We start from the raw sequence: 17,862 nt of genomic DNA on the forward strand, positions 1-17,862 counted from the left end.
CGGTCGAAGGTACTGTAACGGCGTTCGGGCGGGCGAAGCTGCCGGCTAAAGAATGCCAGCGGTTGCCCAGCTCCACGCACCCATTGCTCGTGCACCGCGCCCACCGCGTAGTCCGAGGCATCGGTGGTGAGGGCGATCGGTGCATCGGGCGCCCGGTGCGCGAGCATGATGGCGTTAGCCAAGGCGAGCTTCGCGCCCGTGAACGCCGTGTCCATCTGCTCGGTCCAGGTAACGTCGCCTTTGCCCGGCTTACCTCGGAGAGCTTCGTGCAGGGGGCGCAGGAGCTGGGCGATACGGGGCAGGAACCGATGGTAAAAGTTCACCATGCCCAGGAACTCCTGCAGCCCTCTGATCGTGCGGGGGCGCGGAAACCCCTTCACCGCCTCCACCTTGGCCGGCAGGGGGACGGCTCCGTGCCTGGTGACACGGTGCCCCAGAAAATCGATTATAGCGGCGCCGAACCGGCACTTTGCGGGGTTCACAATCAGGCCATGCTGGCCCAGGCGTTCGAAGAGCGTGCGGAGGTGGCGTAGGTGCTCTTCACGGGACGCGCTGGCGACGAGGATATCGTCCAGGTAGACGTAGACAAAATCCAAGTCGCGCAGGACGCTGTCCATCAGTCGCTGGGAACGCCTGAGCCGCATTCTTCAGACCGAAGGGCATGCGCAGGAACTCGAAGAGTCCGAATGGCGTGATGACCGCCGTCTTCGGGACGTCCTCCGGCCTGACGGGGACCTGATGGTAGCCGCGTATGAGGTCCACCTTCGAGAAGAAGGACATGCCCGCCAAACGGGCGGAAAAGTCCTGAATGTGGGGGACGGGGTAGCGGTCGGGAGTCGTGGCGTCATTGAGACGGCGATAGTCCCCGCACGGTCGCCATCCCCCGCCGGGCTTCGGCACGATGTGCAGCGGCGACGCCCAAGCGCTCCCTGAGCGCCGAACGATGCCGAGTCGCTCCAGGGTAGCGAACTCCGCTTTTGCCACCGCCAGCTTCGTCGGCTCGAGGCGGCGTGCCCGGGCGTAGACCGGTGGCCCGACGGTGGGGATGTGATGGGCCACCCCGTGCTTGACGGCCCCCGCCGAGAAGGTGGGCCGCGTGAGGGCCGGGAAGCCGGCGAGGAGGCGGGTGAATGCGTCCGCTGCCAGAAGCGTACAGACCAACGTGGCCGGAACCGAACCGTTCGGCAAGCCGCTTGGCAAGCCGCTCGTTGAGCTGCTCGCCGAGCTGGGCAACGCACAAGCGAGCGAGCTGAACGTCTCGGCCTGGACAAGACGTCTGCGCTTGACGTCGACCAGGAGCCCATTAGCGCACAGGAAGTCCGCGCCAAGCAGTGCCATGGGCACGTCGGCGGTGACGAACGTCCATCGGAAAACCTGCCCTCCGAACCGCAGAGAGAGGCAGCGTTTTCCGTACGTACGGATGGGCGTCCCGTTCGCGGCAAGCAGCGCGGGGCCCCCACCCGCGGCGTGCTTGTCTGACGTGCCGGCGGGAACGACACTCACCTGCGCTCCCGTGTCGCACAGGTAACGGCGCCCGGAGAAGGTGTCCGTTATGAACAGCAGGCTGCTCGAACGGCCGGCGCTCATCGCCACTATTGAGCGCCGGCCCGGGCGTTTCCCGACCTGTTGAAGGAGCATGGCGGATGACACTGCCGAGCTTCGTGGCCGAACTTGGCGTGGAACCAGCACCAGGTGGTGGAGCTGGAGGAGTGCGGCTGGCTCCGCCAGGCCGGTGGAGTTGGCGGGTTTCCCCGCGGTGGCGGTTTTCGCCGTGGTGGTGGGCGGGGCGTGGCGGCTGTCACGAGGTGCGTATCAGCATGCTGCGTATGCTGTATAAGCTGATGCTGTGGATCAGCAGCACCAGCAGCATTAGCAGCATCAGCAGCCTCAGCAGCATTAGCAGCATCAGCCACGAGGGCCGTGACGGCCACGCCGACTCTCGTCCGCGTGTCCGAAGCGGCGAAGTACTTGTCGGCCTCGGCCGCCAATGCTCGGGGTTCTGTTAGCCCGGTCCCGGCCAACGCGAGGCGAACCTGCGCTGGAAGTTGGCGACGGAAAAGCGCCCGGAATAGAGAACCGGGGGCTTCGTAGCCCAACAGTGACAGCATATGGTCCATTCGGACCGACGGGCGCGTGTCACCGAGCTCGGGGAGATCCAGGAGGCGGTCGGCCCGTGCGTCGTCCGTGAGGCCGAACGTGGCTAGGAGTAGCCGCTTGAGTGCCTCGTACTTGTGGCCGTCCGGTGGGTGGCGAAGGACGGACACAACTCGAGCGGCCGTGCCGGGCCCGAGGGAGGCGACGACGTGGCAATAGCGCGTGTCATCGCCGGTGAGGCGCCGAAGCTGAAATTGGGCTTCGGCCTGGACGAACCAGACTTCGGCCTGAGCCTCCCAAAATTCGGGAAGTTTGATGAAGTTGGCCATGGCAATGGCGTCGCGTGTGGAAGGATCGCTCCGGCAGATCCAACGTCGAGGGGGTCACCAGTAAAGCGCGGTGTTACGCGCGCTTCTTGCGAGCAAGGAGGAAGCGGACAAGCGGTAACTTATAAGCGTCTTTATTTCAGGAGCTCACTGTAACACTGGCGCGCTCCGGGCTGCGCGCCCGGTGTATATCATGAGGCCACGCCTACCCCTCGGGCGTGGCCACCGCCCACTTGGTGCGCGGAATGATGTCACCACGCCAGTGGGCTTTTGTGTCCGCCACAATACCTTTGTTCAGCCGACCGACCGTTCAGCCGACAATGCATTTATTTTAAAACTCAACCATGTGGTAATTCCATGTAAAGTAATTTTACTTTTCATTTAATGTGAAATGTTTTAATATTGTTCATTTTTGAATCTCATTTCACATGCATCAGTGTACTATGTGCATAATTTAATGGTAGCGATGTATTGTTGTGCTAAACTGTTGGCAGGTGGAACAACAGAGCGATTCGGTTACTAAATTACCATATTATAAATGATGTGTACAATTACACCTTCATGCATTACATATATTATTGCAAGTAAAAAATACTTAGAATTTATATTATGAGTATAATACACCCATGTTGTGATATGATATCACATCACATTGCTTAAAATCGGTCAAATTTTTCACCGATTTCAGATAATTTGGCACAAAAAAGCCCTTTATGTTGAAATAAATGTATTTTATGAAAGAATTAATGCTGTAATTGGATTCCTTGTGTCTGAAAACATACAAAATGATGTTTTATTCATGTCTGTAGCTTGAATATTAAAGAAAATATCGGGTTTAATAGAAATTCACGGCTCGGCTGGTGGCCATCTTGGATTTTGGCCAAATATGGCCACCAGGGGGATTTTTTTCTTGGCACTATATCTGAAATCAATTATTATGTATTCAAGATGAACTGTACGAAATTTGGTGCTTTTACCACAATCTGAACAATAATTGTTTCACATATCTGCCCCGCTACAAGCCATTCACAACAACCGGCAAGATTGGATGCAAAATAATAAATTAATAATAAGCAGAGGGTGAGGGCAAATAAGCTGAGCAGGGATGGGGAGTGGAGAAGGGTTCAGCAGTCGAGGTCCAGCAGTCGAGGCCAGGCCAGGTGTCTTGACTCACCTGACTCGTGGGATGTGCAGGCAGATCACTAATGGTGTTCACCACACCAACTCCGTCCTGCTGCCAGTTCTCATTCTATGTCTCACTCCAATTCAAACCAAGACCCAGACTGTTCTGACTGCACATTCTCGAGCACTCACGTTTCTAACAACACAAAAGGGCGAGGAGCCCATGTCCCTTCACGGAGAGGGAGGACGGTCTGCGTCAAAAACCAGGTCCTGGTGGCAGGGCAGCGCTCCGGTACGGAGAGGGAGGTGTGACTAACGGGAGGTTTGAATCACAAAAGGGGGATAAAATCGGCTTGCAAGACAACTTGGGATAACATCGGGAAATTTAGATAACATCGGCTTGAAGGCCAATTTGCAGCTCCTAGGTAACAACCGTATCTTACGTTGATCAAAACACACTAGGTTATGAGGCTTTCTCGCACAAAAACCTGACAAATACACCTTTAAAAAACACACCATGAAATGTACACTACTCCTTTTTATACCTACGGTGCATGCAACCTGGGTCCCCCCACCCCTTTTTTTTTTTTTTTTCTTCTTTCGCCATACACCTTGGATACCATTTGAAACAACATCCCCTTTCACAACATCTTAGATGTGAGGGATCTCTGCTCCCGGGAGATCGACCAGCTATCTCCGTGCCGCGGGCCTGTTCGAGCAGAACTAACCGGGGCTAAACAACAACAACAACATTCCACAAATGTGCATTAGTATTTATCAACAAATTTTGAGGCATGTCACTAGTTTACACAGCACTTGAGTACATCCTTTTCTGATCATCAGTCGCTGGTTTAAAAAAGCTGCTCATGAGAAACGGAACGAAGCTAACCTGGTGGAAGGTGTGGAATAATGGTATCGAATGAAGCAGAATTATCGGACCAGCCGTGAAGGCACAGTACAGGTGGTCCATCTTGCGGCCCCCACATCTTGCCCGCCAAATGCCCACCTGGTACAGGCAACAGCATCTCTCTTGCTATACCTGTAAAAGCCAGCCGGCACAACAAAATAGAATTAATGCAAAATAGGCTTCATGATCCTGTACCTCAACTGGGCCTAGTCGTTCAGCTGTTTTCAGGCCACATAAGCTCGGTCATAGGCAGGTATTTCAGCAGGAACATTCACCCTCTTGAATACCCATGGCCAATCAGGCAAGAGCACAAGTGGCCAGCTTAATGTACATCATTATGTTACATGATTTGCGGAAGAGATACCTATAGAGTTTATGACGGAGGAAATGACAAGATACGGAGGAATTGACGGAGGAATTGATTGTCACGAGGTCACGTCTTTGGAGGTCACGTCTTTTCGAAGCTGTTCCATGCGCTCACGCTTTCGAAGCTAAGTGATCTTTCACAATTGTGTTTTTGTCGAGACTGTATCTATCTTTCGGTGTATGTACCTACAGCGTATCTTTTGGAAAATTTTCGGTGCTAATTTTTCGTACATGTATACACAATCGTCGGTTAATGCGTATCGAGTATTCTGCGGCCTAGTAGTAGTACTCGTAGGCTTAGGCTACCGTACCGTCTCCGACCTTGTGGTTTTGTTTTCTCTCAGCGGTTCGTCGAACGCGCTGCAATTATTTTCGTTCTCCGTTTCGTCCCAGTCGTTCACCCCATACCTCCTTGTTCAATATCTCTACTCAAAAAAAAAAAAAAACCCCAAAAAAATATTTCCTTCCCAGGTCTTATTCGTTTATTTGTTGTTCTTATTTGTTCGTTCGTTCTTCGTTCGCGTTGTTCGCGATCACGCGATCACGTGGTTAGAAATGTATAATCTCTCCGCTGAACAACTATTTTCTCTCATATATTATAACACCCTTTTCTTCTTCTCCTACAAAAGGATGCTTTCGTCTTGCTCACCAAATCTATTCATTCCAAAAAATATATATAATACCATCTCTTACAGTTCCTCCTTTCTACATTCCCTAAACTATCCACAACTCCACCCCTCCTTCAGTGTCCTCAAACGTATTTTTGACTCGAAGGTCTCAAACTCATTTTGCAAAAAATGTTCGTTTCCCATAAATCGTACACTTTTCAAAATCAAATCTCACCCCTCTCCTCCAAATACTCCCCATCACCCATCCCTTTCAAATCTCCCCCCTTGCCCCTTCCCTCCCCTCCCTCCTAAACTCCCCCCACAACCCTCCCCTCCGAGACTCTCCCTCGCTCCTCCCCTCCTAGACTCCCCTCTCACCCCTCCTCCTCAAAGCATCCTCCCTGCTTCTTCCCCCTTCCAACTTTCACCTTCCTCAACTCTGTGTTTGCCTCTAAATCTTGTGTCCCAAACCCATCCCTCTCTGTACCCACCGTACCCAGCTGCTCCTGGACTCTGTGTCCTTTCCTCCTGACAAGGTGGAAAAGTTTCTGTCAACCCTCGACTCTGATTCTGCAACTGGTCCTGACGGCATCAGCCCACGGGTCCTAAAATCATGTTCTTCCGCTCTTTCACTCCCTCTTTCTGTTCTCTTCACCCTCTCTTTTGCTCAAGGTCATCTGCCATCTGCTTGGAAATCAGCCAACATCACCGCTTTGCACAAAAAGGTGCAAAAACAGATCCCAGCAACTACAGATAAATCAGCCTTCTCCCAATTATCAGCAAAGTCATGGAATCCATCATTGCTTCAGATATGAAATCTTTCCTCTTCTCCAATGGCTTGACCTCTGATCATCAATTTGGTTTCAGACCTGGTCACTCTACTCTGGACATGCTGCTTCTGCTTTCTCAACAATGGATGGAGGTCCTCAACGCCAAACAGGAAATTAGAGCTGTCTCCCTTGACATTTCACGTGCCTTCGATACGGTCTGGCACCCTGCTCTGCTCACCAAACTCTCCTCCTTTGGTATCCATGGAAATCTCCACGCATGGCTGGCGGACTTCCTCTCTGGTCATAGTCAACGTGTGGCCCTGAATGGGTTTCTCTCATCTCCTCTTCCTGTTCAGGCTGGAGTTCCCCAAGGTAGTGTTCTGGGCCCTGTGCTTTTTCTGGTCTTCATCAATGATCTCTCTGACTCTCTTGAAAATCCTCTCTATCTCTTTGCTGACGACTCTACTCTCTGTCGCTCCATTCCTCATCCCTCAGATCGGCAGTCTGCAGCCTCCTCACTCTCTGCAGACCTGGACAAAATCACAGACTGGGCAAACAAATGGAACATGTCTTTCAATCCTGATAAATCTCACACTCTTACGATGTCTCTCCGAAAAGACCGACTGGAAAACCCTCCCATCCACTTTCTGAATAATCCTCTCCAAGAAGTTCTGTCACTCAAGCTTTTGGGTCTCACTATTTGCCATGATCTTTCCTGGGAAAACCACATTTCAAATCTGCCCTCCAAAGCCAGTCGCCGACTGGGCGAAGTCCTTCCTTGGCACACCTGAGCTCCTCACCACATACAAGGCTTTCATCCGCAGCTCTATGGAATACTGCTCTCCCCTCTGGTCTGGTGCTCCTGCCTCACACCTAGCTCGTCTTCACGCTGTTGAAACCAAAGCGTTCAGAATCATTGGAATCTCCAGCGATGAAGCTAACTCCAAGGGCCTCTCACTCACTCACTCACCGCAGGCAGGTAGGTGGTCTTTCCGTCTTCTACCGACTCCTCTCTGGCCTTGCCCCCCCCAGCTCTCTCTGGGCTCTGTCCCCCAAATATTCCTACAGGTCGCACAAGATCTGCCTGCAACCGTCTTATGGTTAAACTGCCAAAATCAAGACTTACTGCTCACCTTCACTCCTTCATTCCTCTTTTCTCCTGCCTCTGGAACAAACTCCCTCACTCTCTTCAATTCCACTCCACCCTCCAGGTCTTTAAAACAGCTGTTCACCACCATCTCTTATCCTCCCCCATCCAAAACCTTGATCTTTTCTACCCCCGCTAATTTCGGTCCCCTTGTGTTTTATACCTCTTCCCCCCCCACCCCCCTCCCCTTCCCACGCCTCCTGCCCCCAAGCCCTCTCCCTCCCACACTTCTCCCTGCTCTCAAATGTTGTGGTTGTGTGCTTCCCCTTCTCTCCCCATCTTGTCTTCCGCTCCCTCTTTTTGTATATTTTGTTTGTCTGGTTGATTTGTTGTGAAATAAATGTTAGCTCTTTCACGAGCCTCGATTCAGTATACAAAAAAAATAAAAAATAAAATAAGCCTTTTTACTTCAAGAGATACGTCATTGCTAACATTTATAGTAAAAATAGATGTCCCCACTGTCAGTCGCTTTGTAAATACCTCTGTGGCCTTCCGCAAGGTGTAGGCCATAACATCACAACATTAAGGCCATAACATCAAGGCCTTACCTTAAGTGCAGGTAGTCACAGGTTGGTCGGGTCCAAGAGAGCCATCCACCCTACCAAATTCCAAATTTAACCATGAGGCCTATCAAGTTCCACCGAATTTCCTTTTATCCTGGGAAGTATGTGGATCCGCCTCCTCCGGTGACCTCTCCTGCACTACCACACTTGGCTACGACATCTCTGCCCCTCTACCGTGCAAGAGCCATCGGGTAAGTTGAACAGCCAAAGCGCCAACACAGCCCACGAGTGTCCATAAGGGTGCGACCCACCATCCATCCTTCGGCCCCCTGCGAAGACCATGGCTCCACTAGCCCAAGCTGGCCAATGTGGTAAGCACCTCCGCCATTCCCAAAGCCTCGGACCTGAGGGAGACGGTCGCAGTGCGTGGCATTCCCATCACGTCTCCTGCACCTCTCACATCCCCCAGTCTGCCCAAATGCAGCCCCCAGTGCCCACCCACATATGACCACGCCCAAGGTCTAGTCGACAGCCGTGTTCCACCAGGAGACTCCATCCACGACGACATGGCCCGCACACCTCGGCCACCCACAACCCTACGCCGACCCCAGACTGCCCAACCCCACCTCCACAACCCCGCATCCCAACACTGGTACCGTGGCCCCCACAGCCAGCCGAAGGCTGTGTCGTGCTACTCTATCCATTTATGTCCCCGCCTCAAACACTTTGGTTGAACACACCTGGATCAACAATGTGGGTGGGCACTGACCCCAGTGTCCACCATGGCTTCACAAAATTCACCCATAAATTTACATCCAACTCAGATTACCCATGCCAATTTTTCCACAATTCACTATTTTCACCAAAGAAGGGTGCTTCTCCATACAATTGCCAACCGAGCATGGCCCTGGCCCCATATGCTCAGCTTGTTCCAATTTCCCAATTCAATTCCATGGCTCTCTTCCCAAGCCGAGAGTCCACAAATCGCAGTGGAACATCTGTGGAAGACCATGCTCTTACCATCATGTTCCACAGATGCCCCAATGGTTGTCCGGTGGGATATATTGTACCTGTCCATGCGGATCGACCCGCGTCCATAGACCAGCACAGCATGGCAGGTCACCACATTCTGGCTGTCCCAGAGTCTCATGGAGAGGCTGCCAGGGCGCATGCCCGGGCGGTCACCACATCAGGCCCTGGTTGGCCATCCACGGTGCCGCCACCAAAGCATGACCTGCAACACCTCCCCCTAGTGGTGCTCATGATACACCATACCAGGTGCCTGTGAGAAACCACCTCGGACCCCCGGAGGTCTTAACCCCCACCAAGGTCCAGCGACCCTGTGGGACCGAGATACTCGCTCGGGCGGCGCCCCGATGGACCAGGGATGCCACACTCCACCAGACTCCCTGTGGGACCCGGGTCATATCACGCCACCCATGGCCGGACCCCACATCCAAATCCTGCCAGCGCAGCCCGCTAGCTGTCTGGCATAAACCAATTTTCAAATTGGGCAATTTCCCATGAGGCCGACCCCAATGACCTCTCCTGGTCCGAATACAGCAGCCCGGTGACCAACTCCCACCACGGCTGCTCCAAATCGAACTCCCATTTAAATTTAAATTTATTTTAAAAAATGTTGGCCTCGTGTGCCCAACCGCAGCTGCAGGTAACAACTTCTTCTTCAGGGTGTTCTGCCCTTTCCTGCAGCTGTTCCAAATTCACTAGAGGGATTACTTTTTCCGAGGCTCTATTTCCCGACTCCTCCATGTCCGAGTTCAGCTCGGGGCCAAAACACCCCCTTTCCCCAAGTGGGTATCCAATTTTGGAGCCTCCTGTGCCCACTTGTGCTTCATGGTAAGGTCCCCTCGGTCACCTTAATCTCATCCTGGGGATATTTGCGGGACCGACTCACCTCATCTCCCAGACTCTGTTGGACCCGAGCAATCTCTCCCTTGACGATACTGTCCAAGGTGCTCGGCTGCTCCTCGGTCAAATCATTAATCTCATCCCCAATCAATTGCGGCCCCAACAGGTCTTTATCTACAAACACCAGCTGTGGTTCCGTAACACGGGCCTCCAATATTTTTAACTCTTCCTCCACACCACCATCCTGGTGATGCACAAATTCCAATTCCTCACCCCTGCTGGTGCATTCTGGCATCCACACATGCCCGACAGCCTTCCAAGTCATTTTCAGTTGAGCATTCCCCATTTACTTTCAAACATTCCTTCTCCCATGCCACAAATTCATTCTTTTGTTCTTCCTTTAATTCATTTGTTTGTTCTCTTTGGGCTTTGGTTTTTCTAATTTGGGCATCCCTTTGTTCACTACGGGCATCCATTTTAGCCATCATTTTGTTCCTCCAATTCATTCTTTCGGGTATCCATTTTTTCATTCAATCCCTTCATATCTCCCTTCAATTGTTCTTTCATTCCCCTTATTTCGCCCATAAAATTTCTTATCATGGCCTGGAGGTCCATCGGATCCGTTCCCATTGTCCCCGGCTCCCTCATAGGAGAGGGGGGGGTGGACGAATGCTCAGGACGGGGGAAGCTCCAACACTACCCTCGAATCCTTCTATCCCCAACTTTGTTCGCCATTACGTGCTGACCGGAGGTTCCCGCGCGTGCAATTGAACTCAGGGGGAAAAAAAAATTACAATTTAAATATTTGAAAATGCGATGTTGCGTCTTCGCACACCAATCGACTAAAAATAAATTTGACACCCGGGTACTACAATCGATTCAGAGAGAAAGAGAAAGAGAAAGAGAAAGAGAAAGAGAAAGAGAGAGAGACGATTGCGAAATTTAGAATCCAAATGCAAAGCACAATTTGCTGACCCCAGTTTTTTTCCTTTTCTTTCGGAGGGTTCGTATCCCACTCCTCGACAACAGTTGTCGCGTACCCGGGATTAAAACCCCTGGGTGATGAATGGCCAACCAAGCTTCAACTCCGAGGCGTATACTGAACTATGGCGGTAGTGACACGAGCGGGGCTAGTGGAGGGCAGCGAGAGCTTACCTGGACGGATGGGCGCGGCAGGGTTTTTTTTTCCGAACCACCAACAAATAAACAGGACAGGACAAGGAATTTAAAATGTAACAAATAATGAGTTTAATAAAATAAATGCCAGGATAACAAAGAATGTGCAGTAAAATCTAATTCCTAAATGAGGATCCTCCATACAGACTCATATACAGACACAGGGAGAAATAAACGAAAGTAAAAACGTGTGTGGTGCGTTTGCCTGCTACTCCACCTGGCGTCCGTGACCGTCTGGGGCCGTCACAGGTCCCGCATACCTGCGCGGGAAAACATGCCTTGGCGCGAAGTCGCGTTCGCCGCCAGCCGCCGTGAAGCGAACAGGCCCTCGCTCCTTCCTCGTCCCTCCTGCTCGACCGCACCGAGGCCTGACATTCTTCCCAGGCACACACGGCACAAAGTGCCACCGCCACGAGCCAACACCAAGGAGAGAGAGAGAAGAAGAGAAGGATGCGTTCACCCTTCTCGCAGCCCGGAACAGAGAGATAGAAAATGTGACTGCTCACAGTGAAGGCCAGCACGGAGAGAGCACTAACTGTGACCGCCTGTGACGAGTCCCAGAACGAGAGAGAGAAAGATGGCGGCCACTTCGCCTTTTTGTCCCTGGTCCTGGAACGTTCTATGATGACGTCACGCGCACGCCAATCAACGAGCACCATCGCATCACTATGGACACAACCAATCATCACCTTTCGGGGCAGGGCTTCACGGCCCTTCTTGCCGTCCCTTGCGATGACTCGGCTGGTGGCATCAGTGGTAGTGTTTGAATGTCCGGATCCGGTCGGCAGTTACGTTGTTTAGTGTAGGTGTGGATCGCATGGCTGGTGTTGTGGGTGTCATAAGGAACAAAGGGGAAACTACAGAGGCAACTACACACAGGAAATCTACCCTTATACCCTAACTAATCATCATAGCTCCACCCCTCGCATGGAGACAAATAATGAAATATACACTTAAGCGACATCCGGCCCTACTTAGCTACAGGAAGGTGGCTACGCGACATACGGAGCACATTACACTATACAATCTACCTGGACTAAGGTATTCCATTGCCTACTTACCCCCACCCCATAAACGTAACAATATTTAACCAATCGGTTTATATAAAGAACTACAAGACCATTTAAACGCGTTATCCAAGCAATGGACATATTTTGATTAAACGGAAGTTTGAAAGAGATCATTGTCCTCCTTTCAGTCATTGACATCATCAAACAGTTATTTAATCGTTTTAATGTGAAAGATGATCAATATAGTACCATATAGTACTAGTACTACTACTACTACTACTACTACTACAACTACTACAACTACTACAACTACAACAACTACTGTTAAGAGTAAAGAGATTGCAGTGTAAAGTTAAAACGGACGAACCTATCATTGTCCGTCCAACACTGCCGGAAGCCATTGCGCGGGGCGTGGCGTGGCGTGGTCTCCAAAGGTCGAAGGTAACTTGGTGGAGTGAACGTGCGTAGAGATCCCGCAGGTAACACTAGTGTAGAGATTCTGCAGGTAACACGAGCGGAGGGATACCGCAGGTAACATGAGTGTCCAAACCTAACAGGAAGATATACAAAGATGTGTGAGGTGAGGGTGAGGGATGTAAAAACACCAAAATTAAAACTGGGAAATAATAATAATAATAATCATGATGATGATTATGATGTTTTGCTATGATGTTCTGTCCCGGTATCTGGAAATTTATACCTTTAATAGTTCTTCTGCGATATGTTTATTTCTTATTTTTCCCTCCCTTTTTACGTTGGTGACGTCATTCACATAGCCGCGGCATCCACCTGAAGGAACAACAAACGAAATAAGAAATATATATTTTTATTTACACGTTGAATGTGAGAAGAAAGGAAGGTGGAGAGAAGGAAAACAAGTTTAGTAAAATAGAAGTAAAGGTGGAGCAGTGCCGCCGCGTATGTCGCCGACAGGGAGTCGAGTTACCCCTCATGTAAGTACGTAATAAATAGATGGTTCCACGTATATACCAAAAAGGTTTGTTTAGCCCAGAACGCAATATTGTGTACACCCCGTAAAGTATGTGTTGTATATGCTACGGTACATCGATAAATGCGATGTATGCTGTACTTTTAGATTAATAATACATGAGCTTATTGAGTTGTGACCACACAGCGGAAGGAACACTAACAGCCGAAATGTTTGTTTGTGTGGCGAATGCCGGGAAAGAACGACTCAGTGAGTCAGTGGTTCTAATGTAAAAACAGCAAACCTAAGTAAATACTTACTTAATTTACTGTGTTGTATATAGTTGATGACTATTGATCTTTGTGTGGAGCCAGTCTTCCTGAGCTTTACTTGTGCACTGTATGTGGCATAAGCAGTGTAGTTCGCAGTGGAGTTGCTAACGGTATTTGGTTGAATTTGTTTTTCTCTTTACTGCATTTCGTCATTGTTTAATGTTTGTCTGTTACATTTCATATATATCCTTTCGGACGTGAAAATACATCACAATTGTGGAAAAAGAAGGAAAGAAAAAAACGAGGTTCCTGACGTGTCGAAAAACGTATCGATCTCAAAATTTTGCTCCAGCCTTGAGAAGTAAGTTGTACTATTACTATTAGCTTTCTTTCTCTGACTTGCCTTTCGCCTTTCTAAATACTTCATATGCTTATCGGATGATTATAAATATATCATAGCTCAAAGCTCTTGAAATTTGTGACATATTCGTCTCGTCACATCACGGGTGTGTGTTCCACCACCAATCGCTTACCAAGTCAGCCATTCCTTATCAACGGTTTATTTGGAGTGCTTAAGCCACTTGGCGAGCGCTCTACAAGCTGATTGGTCATGGAACACACCTGATTGGACAGGAACGAGATGGTAGTGAGTATCCTTTAATTTTGAATCTCGTTTTGTGTGTACATCATCGACCGACCTGGTTAAGAACCTTTGGCTCCACCAATGTCGGTTCAGCCTTCCTTTGAACACATTGACATTCTTAGTCTAGACGATTTCCTGTGTAGGACTGTAAGTGTAATGTTCCAATCATGAAACATGGGGGCAATACCCCTGGTGCTCACCTGGTAGATTAAACAGTATACTGCCCCGACTAAGGATATTTTATACCAATTTCAATGGTTGCTAGAAGACAAGGCAGCATGTAGAATCATACTAACATAAATCATAAGACTTCGCAGTTATAATCATAATCAAACAAACCAAAAAAATACCTATTTTGTGGTGCCCCCTCCACCCTCCTCCAACCGGCAAACCTCCTCAGGCCCCAATTTTTATAATGCCCTGAACAAACATTGGTACATCACGGATGATGAAGGTTGTGGTGTAGTTTTATTGAAATTTTGTATGTAGTTTCAAAGAAACGAGCAAACAAGTAAAGATACTGTTACGGTCCGCGGATAAGATGTTGTTTACCGAGCCGAGGCACCACGGCCGAACAGTTTTTCCCCGACTAAACCCGATTCACTGAACGTTGGCCGTATCGCGCCACAGCTATTCAATCAGGGAAAAGACAAAGACGACGGATGTGAAGAAAAGGAATAAGAAGACGAAACAAAAGGTTGAAAATACTACTAAATTTATTTACTATGTACAGGCTCAAAATAACCAAGGAGAAGGAAAGATAAGAAAATAATATACAGAAGCTTTTTAGAGACACAGTGCAAATTCCTTATACAAGCTTAATTGAATACCCAGGACAGAACAAACAGAACAAACTCACGTACACGAATGGGGAACTTGTAGGCAGGAATGGCTGGAAGGAGAGGAAAGTCCAATGGGTCCGGCAGCACGATCCGCGCGTTGGGCAGCCGCCGTTCCTTCGCGGCCCTGCTCAAAACCGCCGTCCAGGCCCCAAGCGGCTGGCGAGTGTTGTTGCTGCTGTGGATGCTGCTGCGGGCGAGCAAGGCGACGAATAGCAGGCTTTGTGCTTCCCTGGATGATCTCTGCTTTTGGACCTCACAACTCAGCTCTTGTCATAGCTCATCTCGCAGCTTCGCTCAGCCCTTGTCATAGCTCATCTCCTGGACCCTTTCAACTCAGCTCTCCTCTGACGACCCACCTCTTTCCTTTTGCACCTCACCACGCAGCTCAGCTCAGCCTGTGGACCTTTTTGCAACTCTCTTGGTCACTCTTGCGCGCGCGCTTTTATCACGCCTCCGGCGATTAAGCCGCCGGCCTTCAGGACACGCCCATCGGTGTGCTCACCTCGGTCATGGTTGGTCGCGCGACCCTCTGGCTCCGCCCTTGATGACGACGGGCGGGCACGCCTTTCTTTCCCGACCCTGCCTCGTGGCCAATGGCGGCTTTGGAGGGGATGTAATTGCCAAATTGAGGCTTGGCCATTACGAAAGGGGAAATGGAGGTTTTTGGGAATGGGAATGAAGGGAATCTATCTCTTTCACTCGGTGCAATGGAGTGTCATGTTAATGGAAGACAAGGCCTTACCCTAAAACACATAATAAGGATATAAACTACTGAACAAGGGTATTATAGTGTCCTTCAATGTGGTGTTTCATGGAATTAACTACCGGGACACCCTTTTTACCTTTACACAACTCTGGAGGCAGGAGGGGCCATATTCAAACAATGTTACACAACAATTTACCACAATACAACACAATAAAAAAAAATACAATCCTCATATCCACAACAATACATTCATTCAAAGTACACCGCCCCCATGCCAAATAATTAAATATCCCACAGCGCGGCATTGCCGGGGCAGGGGAGTTTAATTCAAGGAGTGGCAGAAGGCGAAGGGTACGGGAGCAGAAAAAGCAGAGCATGAAAGTTATAAGGCAGCCAAGAAGGCTGCAAAGAAATTGGTAACAAAGGTGCAGGAGACATGTAGGAAAATGTTGGGAGAAAGCTTGGATTCGGAAGAGGGTCAGAGAGCGGTATTCAGGATTGCAAAGCAGATAGCGAAAGAGAGGTGTGATGTGATGGGGGTGAGTTGCTTGAAGGATGAAGTGGGACAAATCGTTGTGGACCCAGATGGAATTAAAGGAAGATGGAAGAGATATATGGAAATGCTGTTGAATACAGAGAATGAATGGGATGGCAACCCAGTTTTAGGTTTTAGGACCGGCAAGAGTAACCCAGTTTTAGGACCGGCAGAGAAGATAACTGAGAAGGAAGTTGAGGAAGCGATAAAAGCAATGAAGAGTAGAAAAGCGGGAGGGCTGACGGGAGTTGTGGGAGATATGTTGAAGGCAGGAGGAAGTTGGGGTGTGAAGAGAATGACGGAGATCTGTAATCTGGTGGTGAAAGAAGGCCGCATTCCAGTGGATTGGGAACTGAGTACCCTCGTCCCTCTATACAAGGGGAAAGGTGACCCTCTGGACTGTGGCTCGTATCGAGCGATAAAGCTATTGGAGCATGGAATGAAGGTATTGGAAAGGGTGTTGGAGAGGAGGATAAGGAATAAGGTGAAGATCGACGAAATGCAGTTTGGATTTATGCCAGGAAGAGGAACGACAGACGCGCTCTTTATTGTGAGGCAGTTGCAGGAGAAGTAAATGGAGAAGAGGAAGAAGTTGTTTCTTGGGTTTGTTGATCTGGAGAAAGCATTCGATAGGGTTCCACGCGAAGTATTGACATGGGCATTGAGGAAGTGAGGAGTGGAGGAATGGTTGATCAGAGTAGTGATGGCAATGTGCACAGCTGTAAGGACGAAGGACGGGAACAGTGGTGAGTTTGAGGTGAAGGTGGGAGTGCATCAGGGGTCGGTACTAAGTCCACTACTATTTGTAGCTGTGATGGAGGGGATGACTCAGAACGTAAAGGAGGGTTTACCGTGGGAGTTGTATGCAGATGATCTGGTGTTGATTGCGGAAAGTATGGATGGACTGAAGGAAAAGATGAACAAGTGGAAGGAACGTATGGAGACAAAAGGTCTGAAGGTGAATATAGGAAAGACGAAGGTGATGGCAAGTGGTAAAGCATGTGGTGAGGTGGAAAGAACTGGGAAGTGGCCATGTGCTGTGTGCAGGAAGGGTGTCGGAGTGAACTCCATTCAATGTACAATGTGCGCTGAGTGGGTTCATCAAAAATGTAGTGGTCTGAGAGGGTCATTAACCAGTGTGGCAGCTACATTCAAATGTAAGGTGTGCACAGAGGGAGCTGCAGATGGAATAAATGTTGAGTTGGATCTTGGAGACGGCGTGAAGCTGGAAGGTGTGAAAACATTTTGCTACCTCGGAGACATGCTGAATGGAGAAGGTGGATCAGACTCGGCAATGGTTCCAAGAGTGAGATGTGCATGGAAGAAGTTTCGGGAACTGAGTGGCGTGCTGATGAGGAGGGGAGTGTCGTTGAAGCTGAAGGGAAAGGTGTATGCTGCATGTGTGAGAAGTGTTATGATTTATGGGAGCGAGACATGGGTAATGAACGTAGAGCAGCAACGAAGGCTGGAAAGGGTGGAAATGCGAATGGTTCGGTGGATGTGCGGAGTATCGTTGAGAGAGAGGAAGACAAATGATGAATTGCGAAAGATGATGGGAATAGAGCCTGTGATTGATGCTGTGAAGAGTGGAAGTGGAAGTGGAAGTGGAATTCCCCACCTCGTCAGGTTGAGATGGTTTGGTCATGTGTTGAGGAAGGATGAAAGTGACTGGTTGAGAAGAGTGATGGAAATGAATGTAGAAGGAAGTAGAGGACGGGGAAGACCGAGAAAGACTTGGCTAAAGATGGTGGAAGAAGAAATGCGGGCAAGGGGGTTAACAAGGAGAGATGCAGAAAATAGGGCAAAATGGAGAAGATTGTCATGGGGACCGCAAGGCTAACCCCCACTCTAGCAGGGAAAATGGCCTTAAAATGCATGTTGTTTTGTTGTTGTTGCGGCATTGCCGGGGTGCCTCTGGCGCCCGGCAATACCGCAGTGCAGCTCATGGAGAGTGCATTGAGAGGGAGAACCCGCACCGTTTACCCGCATTGGGAGGGAGAAAAAAAAAATAACCACCTTTAGAGGCCATTTTTTCCCC

At 49.7% G+C, this 17,862-nt stretch overlaps 2 protein-coding genes across 5 annotated transcripts in view; one reads left to right on the forward strand and one right to left on the reverse strand.

The window, feature by feature from the left end:
* The window catches only part of SERHL2 (serine hydrolase like 2), a 68,814-nt gene extending 56,237 nt beyond the window's left edge, over positions 1-12,577 (reverse strand). Inside the window, exons 1-2 of the mRNA XM_068127279.2 lie at positions 12,266-12,577; positions 4,432-4,581 (exon numbers count right to left, since the gene is read on the reverse strand). Of these exons, the coding sequence (XP_067983380.2) occupies positions 4,432-4,581; positions 12,266-12,299 (184 nt within the window). The 5' untranslated portion in view covers positions 12,300-12,577. The remainder of the gene's footprint in view (positions 1-4,431; positions 4,582-12,265) is intronic.
* The window catches only part of LOC137434367 (calcium-regulated heat stable protein 1), a 56,387-nt gene continuing 50,822 nt past the window's right edge, over positions 12,298-17,862 (forward strand). Inside the window, exon 1 of one of the 4 annotated variants that reach the window (XM_068127283.2) lies at positions 12,298-12,339. The gene's annotated coding sequence lies outside the window, so the exon portion shown is untranslated. Of the gene's footprint in view, positions 12,378-13,240; positions 13,745-17,862 lie in introns of those variants that run through there. The other 3 variants (XM_078785426.1, XM_078785425.1, XM_068127281.2) reach the window with 3 other exon arrangements.

The sequence above is a fragment of the Myxine glutinosa genome, chromosome 10 (genome assembly GCF_964187855.1).
Source record: "Myxine glutinosa chromosome 10, kmMyxGlut1.1, whole genome shotgun sequence".
Classification (NCBI taxonomy): Eukaryota; Metazoa; Chordata; class Myxini; order Myxiniformes; family Myxinidae; genus Myxine; species Myxine glutinosa.